The following is a 17,258-nucleotide window of genomic DNA, read 5'->3' on the forward strand; positions in this document are numbered from 1 at the left end:
TTTAGAATAGAAAATACTTTATAATGTATTTACATTCTTTAATAATTGTATATTTCTCAATACTAATAACAAATGGCAACATGTTTTTTTTTACTACATGAATATGTTTTGATATTTTTTACTAATTTTGGGATGCTGATTTCACATAGGATTTTGAAAGTGTATAGCACATACCAATTTTTGTTTGATGACTTGAAATTTTTCAATTACACAGTTTATCCCAGTAATACTAGTAAGGTAAACGCACCGGTAGTGGACACTGCGTTAGTAGTGGACACTTTGAACTTCAAATATGAGTAATAAGGTTGTTGATGGCTTCACTGTTCAAACATACAAATCATTCAGTAGACAGAACCCTCTAGTGGTGGTAACTCGCACTGATCCTTTTCTAGTGCATCATGGGATGTTTTCCCGCACTCATTAGTGATGGCATTCCTGTTGATATAAGAAGACAAGTGAGTCTGCTGTCTGTTTCCTTAAGGTCTAGGTAAGTGAAATCACGCTTGCTGTATTAACAGTTAGTTTCACGAAAGTTTTTTGGTGATATACTATTAATATGAGCTTCGTTGGTATGTTTTAAGACCTTCCTGATAGTATTTTTATTTTCCAAGTCAATTGAATGAGATGTCCACTAATGAAACAAAAATATCGTATATTTTTAGTAGTGGACAAGAGGTGGCCACAACTAGTGAAAATGAACTTTTCACTTTTTAATCAGTATCAAGTCAAAAATTAAATCACCTAATGTTAAGTAACATACAGTATTGATTCAAGCATTTTTTGGTTACTCTGTCTAGTCATGGACAGGGGTGTTCACTATTAAACCGTGAATGTCCGTTTATTGAAATGAGGTGTTTCAATAGTGGACAAAACATGCGGTTAACTCAGGCATGGACTTTAAGGATCCATTCATATATTCATGATATTCATAATGACTACCACTATCAAAATGAAAGACCTAGTACTTCAAACACTGGCAATACCATTGTTGCCACAAGTACACACAATAGCCGCAATAACAGTCAGATCTCTGAAACAGTACCTAGTCCTTTCAAAAGGTCACTTCTCTGGCCAGAACCCAGGGAAATCACTAACAAAAGGAAGAAAAAGGAAATCATACCTTCTGTAGTTACGTCAAAAGCTTGGCAGGAATATTATGAAAATAAGGAAAAGAAGAAAATAGTGGAACTAGAACTGAAAAGGGAGAGAGCTTTGGCAAGACAGAGAAAGAAGGAAGAACAGACTGCTGAGAATAAAAGGAAAGCTGAAGAGAAAGCTATGAAAATGAAAATGAAGACTACAAAGCAACGAAAGAAGAAAATGAGAAAGGAAGAGACATCATCAGAAGATGAAGGTTCTTGGATTCCCTCGGATGGTAGTAGTACAAACGATGTTACGTTAGATGTAGAAGACACTATGGAAGATGAAGAAGAAGAAGACGACATTATGCAGTTTCAGGAAAATATTGAACCCCCTTCAAACGAAACTATTGGACCAAGTTCAGCAATTAAGGAATCGAAAGATACAGAAGAAAGGGGAGAAAGTATTGAAGGGACTTTAAATTGGACTCGGAGGAAGGATATGTCCGAAAGACACAGTCGGAATACCATTGAAAAGGAAAGGGAATCAAACATCCTGCATGAGAATGATTTTGTAGTTGCCACCTTGTCTGGTAAGAAAAGAAAGTACAAATGTGTGTGCAAAATTACCAGTTTAATCAGTGATAATATCGCAGAAGTGATTGTGTTTAATTCCATAAATAGGATGAAAAGCGTATTTGCTAAAAATGAAAAAGATGTACAAACGATAAATATTTCTCAAATTGACTTGAGGCTTCCTAAGCCTCTAATTTTTGGAAGAGAGAGTCACTGTCAATTCTCGAAAGGCATTGACATAGATAAGTAGTTCAACACAAATTAACAATGCAACAATATTTCCTTAAACTATGCTGACGTTAATATTTGAGTTCTCCTAAATGTAACTTAGAACCCAGTTTTATACTATTATTTTTAAGTGTTTAATATTGAGTGTAACAATAATCCATTCCAGTATGTTAAAACTGATCTCATTTATTTCAACATTTGTATTCGTTAAGAATAATGTAACAATAACAAAATAAGAAAGTTTCTTATACTAACTTTATTTATGTTTCATAATACTTATTAGTTCAATTTTCATATAAACATTACAAACTATACACATGTAATTTACATTTGTACAATTTGATATTTTAATTAATTTAATTTAATTATGAGTTTTCATTATAATTAACACAGTGTTCTTGTTCTTTATAGTAAAGACTGTCAAATTCTGCAAGTTGTGAAAAATAAAAACGATTTCATCTTGAATATAATCATTTCTATATTCCTTGTCCACTACTGGTGCAAATGCCTGTCCATTACTAAATATCTTAATTTTTTCAATGTCCACTACTGAAACATTTTCAACCTTACAAAATAAATTAAATTAAAATGTATTCGACGAGACTGACATAATTAAATCCTTACAGTGAGTGAAGAAAGATTTTGTCTAACAGACAATATAACTTTTAAGCCATAAGGCTTCCAAATAGGGGTCCAGTTTCAAAAAAGTTGAAAAATTTTCCTTAAAGTGTCCACTACCGGTGCGTTTACCTTAATTTTTGTTTGTGCATTTTCAAACTTTATTTATATACAGTAATACCCCGAACTTACGCGATAGGTGGGTCCGAGCGATAACCGTGTAAGTCGAATTTGTGTAAATCGGGGTATAATTTCCCAATTTGTGTAAAATCCAAGTCGGACATATGTAAGCTAATAAATGTTCTCGTTAATCTTATCTCGTCTTTTGATTCGTTCATGGTTACGAGAAATCACCACATAGAGTCTCTCGAGTCTCGTAGATATAACAAACACAGAAATAAATAACACAAAATAAATTGTAGCTATGTGTCGATTCCGCACGACATGTCCGAACATGTAAGCTGAACAATAGTGTGGGGGGAGTGAATAATCAACAGTTGCGTGGCGCTCAAACAAAAGACGAATCGACGAGATTGTAAAATCGCGTAACTCCGGGTTTGCATAAGTCAAGGTATTACTGTATAATGAATTCATTTAGGTAGATTCATTTAGGAGGTAATGACAGCTTGAATTTCATTCTGTAATAACATATTAGTAATAAAGTTATAATACTCCAAAAACAAGATCAAAGAGCAAAAACATCTGCTGTTTACCTATTTTCTTTTTCCTTTTGAGTTGGGTAGTTGTCTTCCTTTTGTAAAAACCTGCAATACTCTTCCATCATAGCTGTATCTTATCTTCCTTAGTATAGTTTTTCTAGACATCGCATGTCTTGATGTAATCTTTCCCCTTGCTAATCATTGAGAGTACCTGGGAAGTTTCCTGGGAAGAAGTGAAGATGTGAATGGAGAAAATGCATATTTAGTGACATTCTGCAATTCAAATTATTGTAATTACGGAAGGTTCTTGACTAAAGCCTGATAGCTGTCTGTCTTTCTTTTTCCTAAGAAGTCTTTGTGATCAAAAAATTAATTTTGTTATCAGTGCTACTCAATTTTTATTTGAAAATACATTGAAAAATTAATTTTGTGATCAGTATGTGTCAAACCATTACTACTCACGTAATAAAACCTATATGGCTAATTAACACAGTAAAATCAACCATATGCCTTTCTGAACACTGGGATTATAGGATACTATTAGACTAGTGTTGCCAGTGGTGGCACTAGCTTCTTCAGCACCCCTATGCAAACCTTTGTTTTTGTTTTTTTGTCATATGTTATTTAAGTGTTCAAATTCAGTAGGTATTTTGAGCACAATAACCAATTCCTTTGAGGTTTGTATTAAATTTTCAAAACCTTCCTTGGTCTGATAATTTTTCATGGAAATAATTAAATTATTCATATTTTTCAAATGTATGCAGTTCATTTGGTTTATCAGAAATTGTAAATGTATCTAGTAGATGGACAGATGGTGAAAACTTCTCGCAGAAATTAATGAATCCAGTATGTTCTATATTTCCAGCAAATGACATAGAATCATATTTTTGAATATCTCCTAAATGGCCTTTTAAAATTTTAAGCAAAATAACAAAGTAATTTACACATCTGTGAAATGTTACTTTTTGACTGTGGCATTTTCAGTCACAAAGTGTTTTTTATGAATAGATCTAAACACACTTTAAAATAAATTTAAAATATTTGTAAGGATTTTTGATTAACTGACTATCAATTTAGTAGGAAGATTTCCTACCAAGTTTTTAATCAGTAAAATAAATCTTTCAGTAATAATAAAAATAATACAAATTACAATAAATAGTTAAATTAACTACTTTTTTCATTATTTTTTTTTAAAGTTTAAATAGTAAAAAAGGCATACCAATTTTAACTACTAGTTAGTTTTTCTAGTTAACTAGACCCATCATTATACAGAATGTTTTTAATCTATTTTGAATATTATATGGAATATTATAGGCAGACAAATGATTGGTTTATTAGAGAAATATTGCAAAAATTGAAAATGTCATTATATTTAGAAAGTTATTCTAAATTATTAATTTAGATTAATATAATCAGTTTTTAGATTATTTAAAAATTTAATTCTATTTTAATTTTTCATTGCATTAATAAAAATGAATTTTCTAAATTTTAGCTAAAATTGAGCTGTAAATATAAATTTTACATTTCATTAAACTATATAATTTATATAATTGAATTTTAGGTCAGTCTCGTGGATCCGACGAACGTTCGGATTCGTCTTCCGTTTGTTCCGTCGGAAGCGGAAGTGGCAGCACCCCCATCAGTCCTTGCATCAGCCCGGCTCCGTCAGTTTCCAGTGGTGGAATGCTGTTTCGTGAGAAAATGGAAGGTACAAATGTTTCGACCTGTAATATACGTTATTATATTATCAAAGCCACAAATTCGAGGACGGTCGAAACTTCCCTAACAAGAGGCGTTTGGGCATTTACTCCTTCGACAGAACGTAAATTACAATGTGCCATAAAGGTAAACACTAATATAGAATTTTTACTTTTACGATGCTGGTAAATTGGATGTAGATTTATTTGTATTGATTCTTTGACTTGTTTATATTTATATAAAAAATTTACACCACAAAAATTAAAGAAAAAATATCTATTATATGATTATGTATGTCTGTTTCAACTTAATTTATAATATAAATTAATAAAGTGTCTTAAATCTAGTTTTAGTTTTAAAATGATTAAAAAATATAATTTGATTTATTATAATAAGTCTGGATGAACACTGTTCTTAATAATTAAAAAGTTTTAAATTAATGAAGATGACTTCTTTCAATAGGTTACTTAATTTTAAATGAAAATCAGTCGTTCCTGACAGAACACAACTGATGCAGTTTTAATAAATAGAATTAATGAGTTTTGACTTTGAGGTTCCCCTGCTTTATTTGAAAAATTTTTACTTTAATCTGTACTGTGTAATTGTAATAAACTGTCAAACAGCATATTAGGTTTTTTCGTCTGTATTTAACACATGCTTAGTGCAATCCAAACATTAAATTTTGTTATTATATGAAACAGCATATGAAATTTAAAATGTAATGTTTTAATTGTGAGAATTTTTCATTTTTGTTTCAGGATGGAAAAGAAGTAATTTTGATATTTTCCATTCAAGGTAGTGGTCATTTTCAGGGTTATGCACGATTTACAACAAATTTGTATGAGCATAGACCTCAGGAATTTAATGCTCCTAATCTAGGAAATTGCTATCAAATAGAATGGATAAAGAGGTAATTTGATAAATTTCAATGTTTTTTTTTACAAGATTACTTAATATTAATTTTTATCCAATAGGGCAAACATTCCTTTCCAAAATACAAGACATTTACAAAATCCGTGGAATGAAAATAGGAAAGTGCAAATAAGTCGCGATGGCCAAGTAAGTTGCATTCTAATAAGGATAAATGGTTACATGGAGTGAAAGACAAAATTAAAATTAAAAATTGTTTTTGTTTTGTTGTTGGAAATTTTATTTTGTTAACAAATTTATGCACAAAGAAGTTGGCATTAGAATTTAATGAAAATTTATTAGAGTAAATTTTTATTAGTTATGATGGTAAAAAGTGACTACAATGTCATAGCAAATGTACAATTTCTGTTGCCTGAACAAATGCAACGATATGGTTTGTATAGAGGCATACAGACACTATGTGCTATCCTGTGACAGACTTGCCTATAGATGTCACAACTTTTACTCTAGACATTTCATACTTGTAAATAGATGAAGCTGGCATCTGCTCATCTGCTAATGTTCGATGGACAACAAATGTAGCAATGAGCAAGCCAAGAAATATGATGGAGACCCCATTGATGTGTGGTTGAGCATTATTTTTCTGGAAAATTGCTGTTTTCACAAAAATGAAAATTTGCTAAAAATTGGTCTTTGACGGCAGTCGTGCCATCAAAGACCAATTTTTTGCACACGAGAACGTAGGATTTCCTAAACTTACTGCTGTACAGTCAGTGTCCCTCATACCAGTACTAGATGTGACTGTCTGTTACACAAGGTGGCCAGCACAACAATATGAGCAGTTTACCATTCAACAGTAAGGTAGAATTTAAGCACTAACCAATAGCTCCTTACCCTGAGCATGGTGATTGTTTATTTCCAAATAGAATTGGGATTGATCGCTGCATGAAGTTGATGATGATGGTGTACTAACAGTGGGAGGGCACATAGCAGTTGCTTGCAAATTTGTTTCTGCTAGTCACTTTCTTGTACCAAGACAGGTTTCTGTAGTGAGATTTCCACCTGTCTATGGATGGTGGACAAAGATATCATTGAAGCTGTTCATATTTGTCTGATGACATACCATCATTTCTTTTGGTGATGTGTTTGGGACATTCAGAATATGGGCACACAAATGTGCCCATGTTCTGAATGTCCCAAACAGATCACCCGAATGCCTCAAACTCCTGCTCACAGTCAGATCAGAATTGTTCAGATGGTACCATTTTTTTATTTTTATTTAGACATTTTACCATATGTTTGGTCCAGCATGGCCCACGAGACCCTTGTGTCATAAAACAGCAATAAACCAATCAATCAACTGCTCAGATGGTGGGAAATTTGGCAAAATGGTCATCATGGCCATTGATACAGCTTTTCTCAAACTGCTATCAGCTGTGCTTAATGTCTTTGACTGCTTTTTACAGTTTCAACATGTATGATATTCAAACCTCCAAACAACTGGTATTCTGAAAATTCTGAACATAATGACCCTTTGCAATTCACATTTTATAGGACAGTTTTAAGGCATTTTGGTGGCATTATCTCACATAGAATTATACTAGAATTGTAATAATTTGTGTGGTATACCAAGTTTTTCAGTAATTTTACAATTCTACCTGGGTATATAACTTTCTCTATCAATGAATGTATTTTAAGAAATATAGAAAACATTAGAAATTTAGACTAACTTGCAAGTTAGTGTAAATACGAAGCTTTCTGAGGAAAAAATTTAATATAAACAAATTATTATGCATAATGATTTGTCTATAATCAATTTATTTTAAAAGTTTTCTTGTTAACAGATCTGCTGTCATGAAAGTCTTATACATGAAAGGTTTATTCAGACCCTATTGGAAATCCCTGCTTTCCAACAGATCCTATTGCTTTCCAACCTGTTAGTAGTCAATGAAAGTATGAAAATTACATACTTATTATTCACGCATGTATAATATTTTAATATTGTATAATTATTTATTAAATACAATCATTTAAAAAATACTTTCACTATCGTTTTTAAAGCTTCCAAATATAAAAACTTTATACATATATAGGGTTGATGGAAAAATAATTTTCTTAAAAGGGAACAGTCCAAGAGAAACTCCTAATATAGAGCATATCCAGTTTTAAGTGACGAGCAACTTCTGGATACAGGCGGCAAGTGAATTTTGTAAGCTTCCGGTTGGCCACATGCATTTTTCTTACGGAGTTGCAAGCTTTAAACCCCCAGTATTGACGTATTCCAGAACCATCAGTACACTAAGCCCTAAAATATTTTATAATACACGCTACCCGTAGGCAAACTAGAAATATATAATTTATTCTTATAATTCTGCCAATAAAGTATGAATGTTCTTTGTCACAATATCTGCTTAATTCAGTTTGCACGACAGGAGACAGAAAACAGGAAAATAAATTGTGAACAAAGTCCCAGGGGGCTTGCCTGTTACGACTCCAAAGGCCTGACGACTGCTCTATATAATAACAGATTTATATAATTTGTAAACGATAAGACATATAATAGAAATTATTCGGCAACAGGATATTTATTTTTTTTAATATTTGTTTATTGTTGAAAACATTGAAATGACCATTAACTGCTTTAAGGATATAATTTAGATGATTTTTATTCGAGTACTATTGGATAGAATGAAAAATGAAATTTAGTAAAGCTGAAATATTTAATAGTCTAATATCTGAAAAGTTAGGAACGTTGAATTTGTGAATTTGCTTTGAATTTTTCATAGGCAGAAACTCTAAGATATTTTTATTGAAGGCAATGCGCGCAGAATTTGTTTTACAAATTGTTACTTTCAAAATGAAGCCAGTGAAAGACTGGCTTCATCAGACAACACTGGTATTAAAGACTCGAATCGTAACGAATGAATCTAGAACAGTTGCGTTACGGAGACTGTCGTTAACGTATTTCGACCCTTCTCCAGAATTATATCCAACTTCTATGCCATTAAAGTAAATTTTACTGTTTTCGCGGCTGTTTGAAAACCTTGTCGACCGGTCTATTTCTGGTGATAAATCAAAAAGATCAGGTTATACGGTTAAGCCATTTGGCTTAAACGCAGTTTTCTATAGCTTAAATGAGCAGTTATTTATTGCGACATCGTAATAGTGCTGGGCTGCAAATTTTTAGGCTTCGGTGCACCATTGCTCTTGATTTTAGTGTTCTTCCCCGTACATCATCCTTTTCCTGTTAACAAGAGAATCGTGCCGGTCATTATCCAACTTTGTTTTGGATGAAAATTTTTGAATTGAAATAAAGTGGCATGAGGCTTTTAAGCTTTCCATCCCCCCACTGTGCAACTGCTTAGGTAGTTGTTTGCCTAAGCACTACATTTGCCTCGGCGTGTCCAGGGATGTAGCGCTGTCTCGTTTTGTTTCTCCGTGTTTGTTCTGTTTGTTGCGATTTTTCTTCGTCCTTTTCCCGTTGCCATTGGCGTTGAATTCGCCACTACGTGTTTGCCCTGCACGAATATCCTATCCGTATGCCGGAAAAGGGCATCCTGGCAGTCGAGGGGCAACGTAACGTCCTCAATATAGTGCTTTGGCCCCGCTTGGGATAAACGGGCGGTTCGAATCAGACTTTGTTCGAATCAATCGCAGGTGGTGGAGTCTTTTGGGTGTTTCTTGTCTATCTTATCCACATTCTCAGATACTTACAAGTTAGATAACATTAGAATAGACTTCCAATGGGTCCGGGTCATGCGGGGTTCTCTGCAACTAATCGCTAACCAAGTGACTGTAGGCTTGGCGGCTTGTTTGGCCAAACAAGCCGTCAAGCCTACAGTCACTAGTATTTTCGGCTTCATTCCTACCTCTTACATTAACAATCACGTCACGAATCAAATTTTCATTCTCTGGCAAGACAACCAGACACTACGATAGGCTCCCCACGCCTTCATCCCCAAGGTCGACACGACTGCGACTCTTCGCCATTTTTATCCTAGTTATATCCTCACTCGATTACTTACCGGCCACGGCAACTTTAAGCAATATTTGCATAGATTTAACCTCGCAGATAATTCACACTGCGAATGTGGTATTCTCCGGGACCAAACGCAGCTTCACTTAGTTTTTCTCCGCAACAGGTAGAACGGCATTAGGGATAGCTTAACGAGAGCTGACATTCCGGAAGGTGCATCCGGCCACGCACCCCTTACACATTCAAACAACGTACTATGTTCCAACTCATTCAAACACGTACAATGTTCCATCACCCGGCATTCATATCCTTCGGCGGGGCCTCGGAGTGCACTTACTCCGGTGGCACGGAAGGCAATTAGTTTTTTTTCTTGACTTTGCTTCCGCCGTTATTTTCTCGCTGCCCGTTAGTTTTCGGTAGTTTAAGTATGTCTTACCAGCGGACGAGCCCGGCGTTGCTCGGGCAAAAAGTGACGATAGCGAAGATTAAGATAATTAGATAATAGCCGGATGCAAGAATGAGGTCTCCCTCTTCCGAGATTAATTAGAGAACTTTTACGTGGACTAAAAATATATTGGATTTTCTGCAAAAACGCAAACCATCGCATCTAAAATAGTAAAGTAGAAGCCGTTCCTCAGGTTGAGCCTTAATCCTCCCCTCTCCTCCCGCGGGGGAGTTTCGAAAAATCCCTTCTTAGTGCGCGTTTTCGCGACGTACCCTCCCCGTATTAAATTTCATCTCTAGGTTCAGCGCTTTGCTCTGGGCGATGATGAATCAATCACTCAGTCAGTCAGACAAGTAATTTTATAAACAGTATTTAGATTAGTTTTCTTTGGTGTTAGTATAGCTTAGGTTCTTGGCGATAAGTTTTTAGATAGGTTTAGATGTAGGTTAGGTTAGGTTTGTGTATAAAAATTTTGAGATCTGGCTCGTTTATCTTCCGTCGGTAGGTTAGGTTAGGTTTGTGTATAAAAATTTTGAGATCTGGCTCGTTTATCTTCCGTCGGTCCCGTATCTTTTGTGTGGTCGTTGTCTTGGTTTTTTATCGCGGTTAAGTTAATATTAAGATTGGCGCCGGCGTTGTTTTCATTTTGTTTCAAGTAGTAATAAGTCCATACTAACAGCCACTCGGCACTATCCTTTACTCTTAGCTTTATGTGGCGGCACTCGATTATCGGGGTCGGCTACAGTGGGGTCTACGGCCGACAGCCTAAAAAGTGCCGCCGCGCCAGTGCTAAACGTAGAGGGTGAAGTAACCTTACGTACGCCGTTTGGAGGATTCTACCTTTCTCTATCTCCTCTCCCCCATTCCTTCCCCCTTTCCGCCGGCTTGGCGTCTTTTGCTGAAGTGTCTATAAAGCGGTGCGTTTTAATTGGGAGACGAGTTTTATTGGCGGCATTTCGGGAGGAAAACGTTCCGGTTCTTACGTAGGTTTCCGGCGGATAAGGCAGTAGTCTACTCCGACGATTTTTACGGAGGATTCGTAGGGTTTTGCCGCTTCCGACTCTGCCGGTAAGAAGTTATCGGAAGTATCGGCCGGCCCTGGGCTGGAATTGTTTTTCTCCGCTAATGGCATTTAATTGCCTAATCGGCGGGCAATAAATCGATTACCGGCCCCCGGACGCGGCTAATTATCGTTCTCGACACCTCCCCGCCATTATTTAATTATCGGCCCGTCCGGCTTCCTCGGACCTCCGCGGCCGGGCGCCGGTTTTACGCCCGTGGCGGTAAAAATACGGTAAAACCGGAGGAGATTTGGTCGAGATGGCCGACCGAAACCCGTAATCCGGTTAAAATCCACGTAACGGAAATATATATAAATGGTTTTGCTGTATCCACGTAACGGATTTCGTAACCCGAAGATTCTTACAATAAATTGCTCGGATGTGGGTCGGGAACGTTAATCATTCTACGTATTTTCGTAGTCTATTACCTGGTATTTTGGTGGACCGTCGTCCGATGGTTTTATCCGGCTTTTAGTATTTTATACTACGTTAGTACTGGTTCGTTATACGCCACGGTTAACGACGATTTCCTACGATATTTTGCTTCTTAAAATGTTTTGGCTTTTTGTGAGACGTTACCGCTTAATGCTCGGTACGTCTGTTTTATATTTCATATCGACCGGCATGGTTTTAACGCGGCTGCGGGGTCCCCTCGTCCTAGGGAAAAGTTAAGAAGAACGGTAAATACGGGAACAAATTAACGGCCTTTAAGTTCCGACTTAACGCGCTCCGTAACGGTTATAATCGTACAGACGACAGAAGGGTTTGGGGGTGTGGAAAAGCTCCTAACGGAATTTTCTTTTTGGTCTTTGGCAGGAACTGGAGCCTTCGGTGGGCGAAGCGCTGTGCAAGTTGTGGGACAAGCCCTACTCCGTTCTACAGAACCCGCCCTCCGGAAGATCGGGCATTCCCTCTTCGTGGTACGAGGCGGCCTCCTCCGGCGGATCCTGCTCCTGGACCACCAACTGCAACTAAACTCCGCTCCTTCTTCGTTCTTCGTTCATTAAAATTCGTTGGTTTCTCTTCGTCCCGTCCTTTTTTTCTCTCTCACGGCGTCGGACCGAAGACAATTAATGGCCTTACCGCCGGGCTTACAGGCGGAAGGCCTCCGTCCTCGTTTTTCGCCACCGGCCGGCTATCGGGCCCGTTACGGGTCGTCTCGGCATTTTCCGCGGTAAAAAGGGAAATTACGGACCGGGGCCGAAGACGGAAAATACCCCGGCTCCGTCGGTCTTTCGGATACCACTGGGGGAGGCGCGGCGCTCCGGTTATTACCTAGGCCGTTCTTCTCGGTGGGCCCGGGTGTCAAAACCCAACGAGGCCAAAAGCTCCGTATTTTCGTTTATTGCCGGTTTCCGCTTCCGGAACAGGCAATTGCGGGATACGAAGCTCGGAAGACTGCCGGTTTGCCCCCCTCCGAATTTCCGGAACGGAATGCGCGATTAAAGGAACGGACCCGGTCCGGGGAAGCCGATAATTAACGGACGGCCCGACCTTTTACCGCGGAGGGAAGACGGCGCCCGGCCGAAATTGCGGAAAGGAAGAGGCCGAAGGTGGGCGGCGGAGAGCGGAGAAAACGCCGTTCGGGAAGGTTACCGACGGAAACGGGCGGAAGGGTACCCCCACCCGACCGGCCGATCTTCGCTTAGCGGCCGGCGGGCGTCTCCGGCCGTCCCGTCGCCTCCTGGCGTCGGCCGCGGGTCAGAAATGAACGTGTGCTGGATCGCGCTGCTGGTCTGCGCCCTCGGCGGTGAGTAGCGCGTCGCTCTCATTCCGAAATTTCGCTGGGAAACTTCCCCGGAAGAAGGGGACGAGGCCGGCGGGCGAAAAACGGCCCGGGGTTCCGCACCCGAAAGAGTGGGGAGGACGGCGGTCGTCGTTTTCGTCCGAGAAACCGGGCGGGGAGGGTGCCGACGGGGTAGGTAAACTTCTAGACCGCGGCGGAATTGCCACGGTTTCGGTGGCGTTTACCCCGTAGCGCTAGGAATTACGTATTTGCCCGCCCGGGTGGCGGTACCTTATTTTCCGTCGTTCCGCGCGGATTCCCGCCACGTTTACGGCGGCGGTGGCCCGTACCCTGGAGTGGTAATTCGTCGGTCGGTTCGACTCGTCCCCGTCGGACGTTAAACCGGGTTAATTACTATCCCACCCCCGTTTCGACTTAAATGGCTTTCCCCGGCGCCCTCCGACGCCTCTAATCTGGTTCCGACTAAGCTTTCCCCCACCCTTTGCCGGGCGGCCGGGATTTCCTCCCGGGTGGGCCGACGGTTCGAGACCGGAAACGGAAACGCAAATGTGCCACGTTTTTCGTTATCCGTAATTTAAATTTGCTCGGACTGGAATATTTCGAGTAAGGCCGGTATCGCACGTTTTGCCGATCCTCCGTACAAAATTCGCAGTCTTTAAGCGTAAACTTGGTTTTTTATTCCAAGTCCGGGATGGGTTGGCGGATTTTGCAATACCGACATTTTCGAATTATTTTGCGCCGTAACGAGAAACCGTAGGACGATTTTTTCTTCCTCGACGTCCCGACCGGATGTCGTCGTCGTTTAGCCCTTAAGTGACCGTGTTTTCTTTTTATAGATTAATCTTCGTATTAAGGTTATTTAAATGTTTTTAGACACGATTAAAATAAGCGTAATAACACTGGAGTATTACTTATTTACCGATACGACGGGATCTCGGCACTCCACCCGACGACAAGTTTTCCGTTATTAACGCGCGTTTATGTCGATCGTAACGAAAAACAATACTATACTTTCGTTAACTTCCGAAACCCAACCCTTCGTTCGGTATACCGCGGCACTTTTTCGGTCCCTTCTTTTCTTACCGTAAATAGTGGCTTAACTTTCCCGACCGCCACCGTTAAGGAGATAACTTTTATATTAGCCTAATAATAATAAATTTCGTCCGGCGCCATCCGCTACCGTATTTCGTTATTTGCTGGTAATAATAATATCTTAATATTAAAAGTACAACGGCCGGGAGAGTAATAAACGTGGTGTAGAATATCCATCCGAAATTAGGCCAGACAAGTTTCTTGGCCACGGTTTATAGAAAATTATATTTAAAATGAAACCTAATACGGTACGGTATAGGACGACTAGAGAGCCGTTAGCGCTAATTTCGCTTAATTTAATCTCGTTTGACCGTCTACGCGGCCTAAAAATTACGGTACTAAAGGGTGGTTACAACCGACCGGAAATACGTGTGACGCGTCTACCGTTTACTTCGTAGTTAAAGATTCGGAGGATTATCGGATGGACGGGGCGGGTTACCCGCGTTATTTCCGGCTACTAAATAGGTATCGTCGCCGCTACTTTCCGGGAATGACCCCTCTTTTGTCTTTGCAGGTGGGCCGGAGAGGGTGGCCGGTCAATTGGACCAGGCGCTGGTGCTGCGAATCCAGGAACTGATCGGCGGTACTCGCCGGGAGGACGGCAGCGTCGACCTGAGTCTGCTCCTCCGTCGCTACCTGGCCGATCCCTTCCCCGTGCCCGACTTCAACATCAGCGACTCGGGCGCCTTCTCCTCCCTGGAAGGCAGCTTTCGCAACGTCACCCTGTCCGGCCTGTCCGAAGTGGACGTCCGTCAGATCCGCCTCAATCTGGCCCACACCTACCTGACATTAGAATGTGCATGGGGACACGATTTAGTTCAATCACTTTGACGCTTAATAACTAATTCTTGTGGTAAACCATCCGACTCCGATTCCGACCACAGAAATTATTAGGCTTCAAACGGGGTGAACGAAATCGTGCCCCCCCCCACAGTCTAACATCCACGCGTATAGAAAAAACCTGGAATCTTTTGCTTAATTAACTCGAAATTTCCAGGTGTTCCGAGTCCAAAAATGTAAAAATTTGGGAGAGGTCATTTTTTGACCCAGCGCTACACTTTGTTATATGTCCTCTGTTATATATAACGGCCAGAAAAGTTAAAATTATCGAATACGTATTTATATATTACTCACAAGGAGAGCCTACGGCTTTGGGGTAACGGATTTTGATGATCTTTGTTGCCTGCTGCGACTGGAGGGCGACTACGACCTGAAGGGATCCGTCACCTTCTTCACCGTCTTCGGCGGGGGACGAATGTGGATGAACGCCAGCCGAGTGGAGATGACCGCCTCCGTCTTCCTGCGTCGCCACCCCGCCGCCGGCCACCTGCGAGTGGAGTCGGTGGAGGTGGGGGCCCGGGCCAACCGCACCCAGCTGCACTTCGAGCGTCTGGGCGGGGCCCTGATCAGCGGAGTCACCAACGCCCTGCTCAATCAGCTTAGTTCCCTGCTCTTTCGGCACGTGGAGAGATCGCTGCTGGCCGACCTGAAGCGGGGCCTGAAGGAGGAACTGGACCGCCACCTGGCTCGGGTGCCCGGGGACGCGGTCCGGCCGCGGACGGCCAACCTCTTCGACGACGTCCTCCTGCAGGCGGCCGAGAGTTTCAAGTCCGTAGGCCTGGACCCCCTGCCCTTGGAGGCCCGCACTTTCCGGCTGCCATCGCGCCTGCCGGTGACGGGAGGGAGCGTCCGGCTGTCGGACGGTCGATTGAGCGGCCTGTCCACCCTCCGACGGACGGGCGACGTGGTCCTGGTCTACGACGAGACGGGAGTGGCGGCGGAGGCCAACGTGGGTTTCGGCAATCTGACCGGGGCCTACGGTTGGCGGGCCGAGATCCTGGGCCTGGCCCTTTCCGGACGCTCCGCCCTGTCCGTCCGCTCGATCTCGGCCGGTCTGGTGTTGAGACAGAATCGGTCGGCCGGCAGCCGCCCGGAGGTGGACCGACTGAAGATCGACCGCATCGGCCAGGTGTGGGTGGAGGTGGAAGGTCTGGGCACGTGGGACTCGGTGGCCGAGATCCTGGTCAATCTGGTGGCCAACTGGCTCAAGCTGACCATCGCCGACGCCGTGTCCGACAAGATCAAGGACGCCATCCAGGAGCAGTTGGACCGCCTGTCCCTCAGCCTGGTCTGACCGGGGGGCGGAAAAGGACCCGCTTCCGGAAAGACGGTGGGAAAATACTCCTTACTCTCGTTATTCGTACGCAATAAAGACGAAGTTTGAAACAGATCTCGGCCTCTAATTTGTCGGTTTCCGGGCGATTCGACGGAAAAAGCTTCTCCGGAACGCGGTTAGACGAACTCTAATTAACGGGAAAAGTACGACGTTTGCGGTTAAACAAATTGTAGCCCGGCGTCACCGTAAATAACCGCTCGTTCTGTCGACGTTTCTCGGCGTAAATAGCCACTCGTCCGCTTTCTCCAAAGACGTAAAAAGACGTATTCGAGTCCCGGATATACGTGTTTAGCGCGTTCGTTTTACCCGGCGCCGCGTTTGCGACGTTTCCGTTCCGTTATAACCTCACTCGATACGCCAAACATTCACCGGGGGAAAGCGTAAACTTCGAGCGGTTGGCGTAAGGAAATTTAAAAACGGAACGAAACAAATTCGACAATTAACCAGGAAAAATTAGCGCCGTGTATTCCCAGCGTGAAAAGCGGGGCTGTGGAGTCGCAGTCGTCAAAAAGTCCTCCGACTCCTTTTTTACTTCCCAACTTCTTATGTATATAAAATGGAAAAGTATTGGAATCGTGTCAAATTTCACCCTCCAAGTTTTTTTTTTTTTTTGCAAATTACACGTTTGGAGACCTCCCGAACCCCTCAAAAAGTGAATAAAAGGGGAAAAATTGTGTTTGTGTGTTGGCGTCTAATTTGTTTAATTTCTTTATTTTCTGTTCTGAGATATCTCAAAATGGGTAAAGTTTAAGAGACGAAACGTGGCACTGTAGTTGGCGTATAAAGAGGCATTAATAATACTATTAAATTTTGGACCTTAATTAAAGGTCGACGGGGTGAAGATATAAAAGTGGTCACGTGTCATGTCTCTTAATGAATATTTTACTCGTTATTAGCGTTCAAAATTAAAAAAAAAAAATAAAACTCCTCTCTACCCTCAAAGTAAGCTTTTTTGTCATTTTATAATAGTACAGTAAAACCCGTTAAAATGTTCTCGCCTAAGATGTTAGAATGTGCATGGGGACACGATTTA

General features: G+C 40.9%; 2 protein-coding genes across 2 annotated transcripts; both read left to right on the plus strand.

Annotated features, from left to right (window-relative positions):
• Positions 1-496: 496 nt before the first annotated feature.
• On the plus strand, positions 497-2,381 carry LOC111636065 (serine protease HtrA-like). Its single transcript, XM_023381225.1, has 2 exons — positions 497-1,415; positions 1,446-2,381. The coding sequence occupies exons 1-2, from the start codon at positions 847-849 to the stop codon at positions 1,903-1,905; spliced, it is 1,029 nt and encodes a 342-aa protein (XP_023236993.1). The 5' UTR covers positions 497-846; the 3' UTR covers positions 1,906-2,381.
• Positions 2,382-12,390: 10,009 nt separating this feature from the next.
• LOC111636066 lies at positions 12,391-16,279 on the plus strand. The gene is made up of 3 exons (XM_023381226.1): positions 12,391-12,960; positions 14,564-14,845; positions 15,207-16,279. Exons 1-3 carry the CDS (start codon positions 12,918-12,920, stop codon positions 16,181-16,183), a joined length of 1,302 nt encoding a protein of 433 aa, XP_023236994.1. The 5' UTR covers positions 12,391-12,917; the 3' UTR covers positions 16,184-16,279.
• The last annotated feature ends 979 nt before the right edge of the window (positions 16,280-17,258 follow it).

The sequence above is a fragment of the Centruroides sculpturatus genome, unplaced genomic scaffold, assembly GCF_000671375.1.
Source record: "Centruroides sculpturatus isolate CEXI.00-Female unplaced genomic scaffold, Cexi_2.0 scaffold982, whole genome shotgun sequence".
Lineage (NCBI taxonomy): Eukaryota > Metazoa > Arthropoda > Arachnida > Scorpiones > Buthidae > Centruroides > Centruroides sculpturatus.

Coding starts and splice junctions, on each gene's coding strand:
- LOC111636066 (XM_023381226.1), top strand. CDS start 12,918: ATGAACGTGTGCTGGATCGCGCTGCTGGTCTGCGCCCTCGGCG. Junction 12,961..14,563: donor GCTGGTCTGCGCCCTCGGCG/GTGAGTAGCGCG, acceptor TTGTCTTTGCAG/GTGGGCCGGAGAGGGTGGCC. Junction 14,846..15,206: donor CACCTACCTGACATTAGAAT/GTGCATGGGGAC, acceptor ACGGCTTTGGGG/TAACGGATTTTGATGATCTT.
- LOC111636065 (XM_023381225.1), top strand. CDS start 847: ATGAGGTGTTTCAATAGTGGACAAAACATGCGGTTAACTCAGGCATGG. Junction 1,416..1,445: donor ACGTTAGATGTAGAAGACAC/TATGGAAGATGA, acceptor AGAAGACGACAT/TATGCAGTTTCAGGAAAATA.